Raw genomic sequence first — 9,983 nt, 5'->3', positions numbered from 1 at the left:
ATGACATGAGGTTTCATATTATGAGTAGATCTAAAACCAGAATGTTTCCTTTCATGCAACTTTTTTTAACCTTGGCTGTGATTACAACCTGATTTGTGTCACTGGGACATTTAAAGATAAAACACAGTGTTGGCATGGACCTCTTTAAAATAATTAAACACACAACAAGTTTCCGAAGAGGTAAACATAGGTCACACGCCATGTGACCCGCTGTGTTCGTCACACAGACAGGGCCCTACTAAAACAGGAAACTACTCAGCATTTACTCAGTTCTTGTCAGAAAGAAGCAGCGGCAGTGTTTGTGCTGTAAAGCTGAGCAGCATCAATTGAGGTAAATTTCAACTATCATTCTTTTTTTTTACAATATTTACTTATTTGGCTTTCTATAAATTGCACACTATTATAAAACCAAAAACATAGAAGTTATTGTTAAGTTAAAGATGACTGGGATGTTTCGAGTGTCAAAACGGCAACTATGACCTGAATGCTCCTTTGATGTTGTCTCTATCACTCGCTCTATTCTAAGTCTCGCTGTGCGTATGTGTGTGAGAGCCTGTGCACATTCGTGGACATGAACTTTTTTTCTGGTGAAGCATGACGGCATCTTCCAGCAACGCCGTAACCTTCTGTTAGAGAGTAGTCAGGACGACATCCTTGGACCCATAGTCTGTTCACGAGTTTTATCAAATCCATTGATGGCAGGCTATTCCAAGGATAAAGTAAGAAAGGCTCGCAAGTATGCCAGACATTCATTCCCCCGGTGGAGGCCAACTATGACGTAACATGAGTGTACATAATCTAGAATATGCACATGTGAGAGGAAGTCATTATTATTTTTCTTTTAGAGACGGATGTTCCCTCAGCGGAAATTTCTGAAATCGCACTTTTCAGGGTGAAACACGGTCGACGAGAGGCTCAGACGACACGCACTTACGTGCCAGCCAGTCGGTTCAGAAGCTTAGGACGTTCCAGCACCACTGTATTCGTTCAAAGCACTTTACCTCTGTCGGCAGATCTAAATTTACAGGACAATAAATTATTGAGGCTCTGGATTTCTGGCGCACACATTGGGGCCTGGCAAAGACTAAATATTTTTAAGGTCCGTGTTGTAATCTGGCTTTAAGTTAGCTTCACATATACACCTACACCAATACCAAATGATTTTCATTTGATAATTATGGGAATATGCTTTCAGGCTTGGCTGTTTTACCCTCAGAGCTCATTTATAAAATAAATTGTGTCCCGTTAAAATTAAACATGAGTCTAATTAGGTGTTAAAATACATAGAATAACCACGGTGTATATTCTGATCACAGTTGAGGTCTTGTGGCTCCATTAATGGGGGATTTACTCAAATTAGTAGAAATAAAAGGCGCTGTTTTGCAAATATCAACATCCAGGGATACACAGTCGAAACCAGATGTTCACAAACATTTTATAAAGAAGACCCCTAAGCACTTTTCCAACATTAAAAAGACAAAATGCTTTCCGTTTTATCTCAATTCAAATTTGCAAACTGCAAGGACACTGTCAAATGTTCCCCTCTTTAATTATTTTCTTCTAAATGGGAGGTTTACGTGAAAGATCACTTCCACGAATGGTTTGCAAATGCTCAAGGCGTTCCCCCTGCAGATATCAGCCATGATGCAACATGAGAGGCAAAATCTATAATAAGATTGTAGTTCGTCTTCAAACAATTTTGGCAAAAGCCCAAATTATTCTTAAAAAAATCACCCTTGCTGTGATTTTAGCCTCAGATAGAGTAATTCCCAGCATTAGGCCTAAAAGGGGGAGCGACTTTTGGTGTGCAGTTGAAGACATTAGTTGGTTCAAGAAGCATGCAGTTACTCTGTTACAGAGGTGAACACAGAAGAAAAGCAGAAGTCCTGGTGAACATGCAGGCTGAAGATGGTAGAGGTGTCATTACCCCACAGTGAAAGGAGTTACGTACTGCGATGCGTTGAACTGTCACACAGAGAGAAAGAAGCCTTTACTCCCAAAGTAACTATTTCGACATAGGAAAAAGGGGAGGAAGATTGGAAACCAGAGAAAAACGTCCAATTGAGAAGTACTCGGGTGGCGGGCGTCTTGTCGAGAGCGAGATTTGCTGCGGTAGGGACCGGCGCGTCATGAGGAAAGAAGATTGTGTGAAAATATTGAAACATCCATGGGCATCAGCCAGAAAGTTAAAGCATCAGCAAAAATGGCTTGTTCAACTAAATAACGAGCAAATTAATTTGTGTGTTTGAGGCATTCTTTCTTACACATGTGGTCGGAGTAAAACTACAAGGGGAGAATTTGGATGAGTTCGACGTACCGCTTCCCTTTTCCCCTCAACCCGCTTGTCACATCATTGTGGGAACTCGGCCAGACCTGACTGGGGGCTGCCGTTCCTACCAGACGCTCGGTGGGATATGAATACTTACTGAGCTCATCTCTGGACTGGTGACTCATGGCATCAACACAGTATAATCCCCACAGAAAGGACACATTACTAAACCATTAGTCCAGCTCTCCCATCTAAACCGAATGCCTTTTATTCCTAGCTGCAACCCTACTGTCAGATCTAATCCTGAGTAACTCGAACGTATAAACATTAAGATCCCGCATCGGTGTAAATTTCATCTTTATCCCCGTTTCTCTCCAGTACGTAGTTTAAACAGCGCAACCCGAATCAGTACTTTTCCTCTGCGGAGACAGCTGTCAGATTGAACCCGGCACATCAAGGTAAACTTTTCATCCGTCTGACAAGGAGGCACTTGACTTTGTTATTGTTTATGGAGAGAAAGCTGGAGTCAAGTTCTCTGGCGAGGGGAGAGACACAGGAGTTCCAGCTACGGCCCCAGGAGGGAGAGCATAACTCAGATGTGTTTGTACTACCCTAATTCCTTTTGATTTAGCAGAAAACAGCATGCCAAGCTGCAGCGCGCAAAAATCCTCCAAAGCCTGAGCTCCTCTGTCTCACCTTGCTGACTTTCACAAACCTTCACCCCATGCTGCCCTCTGCGTAACGCCTGTGTTCTTTTTTCTGCGAAAATTGTGAAAATTAGGTTTGTTCTGTCAGCAGCAGCAGCCTGTCTGGTTGGGCTATAAGCAGAAACACTAAAGTCCCTAAGAAGCTTAGCTTTAACACTGGCTTTGGCATAAACACTGAGGCTGTTTTCACAAGCGTTTGAAGACGTAGCACTTCGCAACAGCTTTCCTTAAGTCTAATAGTTTCAATTCCGACAGGGATTTTCCTGATTTGTTTGCTTGTTCATTAGTATTAATGGGGTCACCTGAATCAACTGCGGCGTTCTCCACCCAGGATTAGTTAAAAAAAATTAAATAAAATAAAAATTGTCAGAAAGCAGTGGATTGTGTTTGCTTTAGAACATAATTTCTGACTTTTAGGAGCAGATTGTAATTTCTCAGATGTTGTTGAAGGATGAAAATAATCCCAAATCTGATGATGGCGAGTTCAAAGCTGCTATAAATGGACCAGCAAAAATTGGGCAGAGGGCAAGGATGGTTGTAGGAGGAGAAATTTGTATCTGTGTGTGTGTGCGTGTGTGTGTGTGTGCGTGTGTGCGTGTGTGCGTGTGTGTGTGTGTGTGTGTGTGTGTGTGTGTGTGTGTGGCTGAGCACTCTCAGCATTCTGCCTCACACATATGGTTCATATTTAGGCCATGATGCTGATCCAATGGACAAGTTGGCACCGTTTTCTTGGTTCTACATTCCCAGCTTTTTTCTCACATTTTAACCTTAGAAGAACTATACAAGGGGCATGAATGCAAGTTCAAGTGGTGTTTAAATATGCATTCGTTTTATAACATGCGCCACTGAATGACTGAACTTCTTTTAATATCAATGACATTAGCTCCTAATGTTGCTTTGCTTTGTTTGTCACCCTTGCTGTGATTCTTGCTGTCCATACCTTGGCATCTCAGCCGTTTTTATGTTCTCACAATTGTTGTGATCTATATACTGTGTTTTGTTGCTAGAAGCTGAAGCCACAAGAATACACATTTAATTACATTTGTCTCTTTTTAAATGGCTGGTTACATGAGGTAATGATATAAGCATAATGCCTTGCAGAAATTACTTATTTATTTATTTTATTTTTTTTTTACATTTTATCAACATAAAACCACAAAATTGAATGTATTTTATTGGATTATGATCTGATAAACCAAAACAATATAGCACATAATGGCAGGGGATCTCTGATTTATTTTACCAACACATCTGAAAATTAGCTCCCTTTAGTAAAGTCCATCTGCCTGTAATTTTAGCTCAGTTGAAATATATTTGCTCTTTTAAGGCCTTAGAGGTTTTGGAGATAATATTAATGTACAAACAGCATCATAAAGACCAAGGAAAACTAAGACTGCAGCACATTACGCTCTGCACAGCATCCCCGTAGCGACACATGGTGGTGGCAGCATCATGCTTTAGAGATGTTTTTCTTCGGCACAGAAGGTGGCAATGCAAAAAGTGAAAAACTGTTAAAGACTGTAAGTCAGGGCTAAAATTACACAACCTTAGCATGAAATATGTTCATGTTTTAGTCCAGACCAGAATCCTTTTGAAACTTTTCTGCCTCCTTCTCTCTGAAGACTTAAAAATGAACATTCACAGAATCTCTCCATCCCACCTGGATGAGGTCGAACCATTATTGCAAAGCACATTGGACATCATTTCAGTCTGTAAACGTGTCAAGCTGCAAGATGCACACACAAGACTTTCTGCTGCAACAGCAAAAATAAATGCATGCCGTGGATTTTTACGCTCACTTTTCTCTGTCCCTTAACAATAACGAGCCTCTATCTGATTCTATGGAATAAAACCCTGATAAAATTCGTCGAAGTCTCAGTGTTTCAATATTGTAGGAGTATAGAGAAAAGCCATTTATACTGAATGCATTTATATGTTAGTCAACACCTTTTGTGTTATTTAATAATTGCCCTTAATGCATTTTCAGCTCAAGATCGTCACATCAGCAGCGTCATCACTCTTTTAGCTCACCTTTCTCCTTCCGTCCTTTTAAACATCTCGATCTTCGCCAAACCCTGTAACCTCTGCTTCCACCCAATGAGGGAGGGGAGCTGTCCGCGGCGAGCCCTCCCTCATCTTTTTCTCTCTCCTCCTCTCCCCCTCAACTCGGACTCTATCCACCGTGCGCTAATAAAGGAGAGCATCCGACCCAGCGTGGAGTCCCGCAGCAGACTGGGGAGCGGCCATTTCAACTCTGCAAACTTTGACTCCTGTCCTTACTCTCAACGCACTGTCCCAGCTTCTGGTATAAGGACAAAACAGCAGGATCAGACCAAGGGGGGAATTGAGAGCAGGGGCGCCACCGGCTTCGCTTGTGCCTCTCCCGCCCCGCTTCGTCAGGTAAGGCTCCGGGTTGGCAGCCAGAAGTTCTCAGGGGAGGGTCTGGTGCGCACATGGCACCGCGAACGCGCTCCTCCATCTGCTGACAGCCGCACAACACGGGGAATCACACTCTGGATAATGAGGCCTTCCAACTTTTTTAACTCCATAACTCAAAACAAAACTTAACAAGCTCTCACATCTGGAATAAGGATTTATCTCTCCTTCCCCTTCTTTACCGGTGGGGGGGCAAAAAAAAAAGAAAGAAAGAAAAGAAAAAGACAGGAGTCATGCTGGGTTTAAGCAGGATTCTAGGCCTCCGTCCAGCTCGGATTCACCGCGGTGGTTCTCCGGGAGCCGGACTGTCACCCGGGCCTTCTTCGTGTCAGAACCAAGGTGCCAGCTCAAGGATGTACTGTGCGTGTCTGCTGCTGTTGCTGCTCGTCACGCCTCGCGTGGACTCCTCTTGGTGGTGAGTGCGCATCCATCACACAGACCTATTCTTATCACCCACGCGATTCACTGGAGCCGTTTGTTTTTATTACCGAGACAGACAATTAGATAATTATGTGGATCAAACCCCTAACAGGGATAAATTGCGCTGGAATGAATTTAAATAACCACGTTTTTAATGTTTATACCCAATAAGGGATTATTCAATTTTTTTATGTTTTTGTTGTTGTTATTTGTCGCCATGGCTCCTCAACAAGTAATTTAAAACATAAATACGTTTTAATATATATTTTAAAATCATATAAAATTTTACACTTGGAAGTATTATTTTACAAGTAAATGGAAGCAAAAACACTCGTAGTGTTTTTAAATCATAATTTCGTCAAATTCTTAATGACGTGTCTCCAAAAACAGGAGCCAAGAAACTCGCCGGGGTGTGAAAGAAATTATGAGTTTGTGAATGAGATTCGAGCGTTTTTCGAAGGTGAGCCTGCCCGCTTTTCGTGTCAGTTTGTTGGCCCTGCCGCGTTGAGCAGTAATAATGATTACGATAATAATACCGGCGCTTTGCTTTGCGCGTAATTTATCTCAGCGTCGTTGGCTAAGCTCGCGCTGCTCAGCTGGAGCGGCAAACTCCGGTCATTAATTCACCAGGTAGCAGCCACCTTCTGTATCTGCGTCACACGCAGATGACTTTACCAATGTTAAAGCTCGGACGACGTTACATAAGAGAAGACGTTCGTGTGTGAGAGTAGAGGGAGTGTGTGTGTGTGTGTGTGTGTTGGTGTCTGTGCTGGAATGTCTAGTTTGTGTTGATTGTGGGAGAAGGCATTGTGGAGGGAACAGGTGTTATTCCTTTTTTATTATTATTATTTTGGGGGATTAGAAGGTCCTGCAGAAAATCCTGTTTCTGCCACCTAAAAAAAATAACATTAGTTAAAAATAAATGATATTTTAGATAACTTTGATTACTTTTTTTTGTCATATAAGTTGAGAGATTGAGTGCAGCTCTTCTATTTTCTTCATTCAGAATGTAAATGTTTCCAGTTAAATAATTATTAACCTACATTTCCTGCAAATTTGAAGACCGCTCCTCTTACAAATTTCTTTTAACAAGTCAATGTATGACTAGTGTGTCAAAACTGTTGTAGGCTTGTATTATCTCAGACTGATAAACTTGAGTAAAACCACAATGACTTCAAGGTGTCTAATGTATCAAAAAGATAAAACATAGATATATTATATAAACTGAATGATTTAAGTTTAAACAGAAAGCTACAATTATTTATAAAGTTGCTTTTTGGGAGGTAATTTGAGTGCCATTTTGCTCTGTTCTGATCCAGAGCAACAAAAGCAAAGCAAGCTGGTTGGCTGTTGTCCTCTAGCTGACCTGCAATCAGACTCCTTATAGAAATTGCTTGATTTGCATCATGGATTACCAATTGTAGTTTCAAGACGGTATTAAATTAGTATGTGTGATGAGTGGTAGTCTTCTGTTTTCATTGCCATGAATGTCTGTTTTTTTTTTCATTACATATTTCCAAATTGACAGCAGACTTATTTCAATCACCTTACAAGCAGTGCACAGCTCCCAGAGAGGGAGGGGCAACGCTCTGTTATTCTGACACTTTGTTTGGCATCAGGATTTTTAACTGTAGAAAAATAAAACTGAAGGTTTTGGTGGTGTTAAAAACTCTGTTGTACATTAGAACCCAGCCATTCCAACTCTGATCTTTTTCTCGAGATCCAGCAATGATAGCTTCATGGCTGATTTCTGAGTTTTGCATAGCTACCAATTTTATCCCATTGGGATTTTTCTTGAAGAGCAACAGCTGCATTCAAAATATTTCTTTCAATGCTTCCTGCTGTGAGCAGTTAACAGTTATTTGTATTAGGTGATGTGACATGCTTTGCTTGAAAGAACAGTCACTGTAAAATGTGGTCTGTAACAGAAAGTATTTAGGGTTTGCATTTTAAGTTATCTTTAGCTTTAGCTTATATTTGAAATTAGCATAGGTATTTTCAAAAGTAAACATCAATGTCAATGTACCTGAAGAACGCAGATGCTTAATTTAACGGAATGATCTCCAAAGACTTTTAGCTTTCCAAAGCCAACATGACAGACGTGGAAAGCTCAAGAGAATAGAAAAATGTAAGAAAGGCATTAAACAACAGAAAACTCCTTTCAACTTATAAAAAAAGTCCACCATGAAACCAGCAAAACTGCAAAACTTTGAAAATGGTTTTGGAGCAAGATGGCAATGCCGCACACTGAAGTCTATCTCTGCTGCTGGGACCTGAACGAACAGCCAAAAAGCCTCTGAATACACGACAGTGCAGAGTAGAAACACTACAGTTTCTTTTTAAGCAACTCCTGATGTCTCAGGGTATTTTAGCAACTCACTTTCTTCCTTTGTGTGGACATCTTCCACACTGAAGAGTGTTGCTGGCACATGTGCATCACACGTGCTCATATTTTGCTGCTCAATGATCAGATGAAAGACTGTATTTTTGAGTTTTACAACAGATTTTCACCTTAAGGGCCCAGACAAGTAGAAAACAAGTAGATTTTAGCCACCAGCCAAATTCTTCACCTTGTGTTTTCCTACTGCCCTGGTATACTCAGAAGTTTTAACACCATGTTATTTTTGACCTTTGGGTAATGATTTACTGTCCACAAACCCTCCTTTCTCTTAGAGAGCTACACTGAGAAAAAATTAGGTGTGAAGCATTTTCTTTGATGGGTGTACAAACTCTTCTCCTTCCTCTCTAATCCCACTCAGGGGAGTAGTGAGTCTCTAGAGACTAGCTTCTCCTCAGCCTTATACAAGAGGGCGATAAAGCTACAAGCTCCCTTGCCTTCCCTGATCCATCAACCACCCCCCTACAGCCATAAGTCTGTAAGACGTCTCATGTACAGACATAAAAAGAGTTCACTTGCCCAGAAAGTTCACTTTGGGCAACCTCAACAAAGTGTCTTGGGAAGATACTGTAAAAGTCCGCTTTATTTGGACATTTGACGACCCTTCTGGTTAGGTAAAAGCAATTAAGCAAAAGGCAGAAGAGAATAAAGTGAATAAAATTTGACAGGGTTATTGGACTCTGCGGACTTAGAGCTCTGATTTGTGACAACGTGATTTCGACTGGGAAATGTTTAAACACACATACACTCACAGGTCTTGTGCAGAGAGGTTAAGTGCTTATTTATTTGGAGAGTGGAGTAAATGGTTTCCACTCCCCTCCTACTCGCAAACCTTAAACTGTTAAGTGTAGTGAACTCTGACTCACAGGGGGCTTGTTTCGGTAGCTTTTCTTCATGCCTCTCTCCTCTTTGCGTCCTCTTGAGAACACACATTCAAGTCGAAACTACATGAAGCAGTCAGCTGTGGGACGCCACCAATCGTCGTGTCCTAACCATTTCATAGTGATATTAGAATTGACGTGGAAGATTACTGATCGCTTAATGCAGCATCTCCAAACTTTATTATTTCTGGCACTCTCAGGTACATCGGGGCTCTGGGAGCTCGCGTAATCTGTGACAACATCCCCGGCCTGGTGAACAAACAGCGGCAGCTCTGCCAGCGCCACCCAGACATCATGCAGGCCATCGGTGAGGGCACCAAGGAGTGGATCAGAGAGTGCCAACACCAGTTCAGACACCATCGGTGGAACTGCAGCACACTGGACCGCGATCACACCGTCTTTGGACGCGTCTTGCTCCGGAGTAAGTCTCTTGAGTGTACAAAAAAAAAAAAAACTGCTTGGTGAAGCTGAGACCCTTCTTTCTTTGACCCTATATGTTCACCCTTTTTCTGCATCCTCTTGCGTTCTGCAGGCTATGCTAAGTCTGCATGGTGGCCCATTTGTTAGCACAGTTCGCATACAGCAAGAAGGCAATGAATATGAGTCCCAGCTCATTCCGTTCTGCTTGGTGTTGGAATATTTTTCCAGTGCACGCTCTGTTTTGTTTTCTTCCCCTCACACTCCACAAACATGCAAAGTTAACTGGCTACAATAGTTTCGCTTGGTGAGCTTCACAAGTGTGATTCCCTGTAGACCTTTAAGAGCTAAGTGGCTGTAGCAGATGGATGGATGGATGGATGGATGGATGGATGGATGGATGGATGGATGGATGGATGGATGGATGGATGGATGGATGGATGGATGGATGGATG

At 41.8% G+C, this 9,983-nt stretch overlaps 1 protein-coding gene across 1 annotated transcript in view; it reads left to right on the top strand.

Moving 5' to 3' along the window:
• Window positions 1-274: 274 nt before the first annotated feature.
• The window catches only part of LOC103149606 (protein Wnt-2b-A), a 17,773-nt gene continuing 8,064 nt past the window's right edge, over window positions 275-9,983 (top strand). The window contains exons 1-3 of the mRNA XM_007568844.2: window positions 275-331; window positions 4,964-5,827; window positions 9,312-9,532. Of these exons, the coding sequence (XP_007568906.1) occupies window positions 5,646-5,827; window positions 9,312-9,532 (403 nt within the window). The 5' untranslated portion in view covers window positions 275-331; window positions 4,964-5,645. The remainder of the gene's footprint in view (window positions 332-4,963; window positions 5,828-9,311; window positions 9,533-9,983) is intronic.

Source organism: Poecilia formosa, unplaced genomic scaffold (assembly GCF_000485575.1).
Source record: "Poecilia formosa unplaced genomic scaffold, Poecilia_formosa-5.1.2 Scaffold232, whole genome shotgun sequence".
In the NCBI taxonomy this organism is placed as follows: Eukaryota; Metazoa; Chordata; class Actinopteri; order Cyprinodontiformes; family Poeciliidae; genus Poecilia; species Poecilia formosa.
Note: the sequence above shows the minus strand (reverse complement) of the source record. Positions and strands in the feature narration are given on the sequence as shown.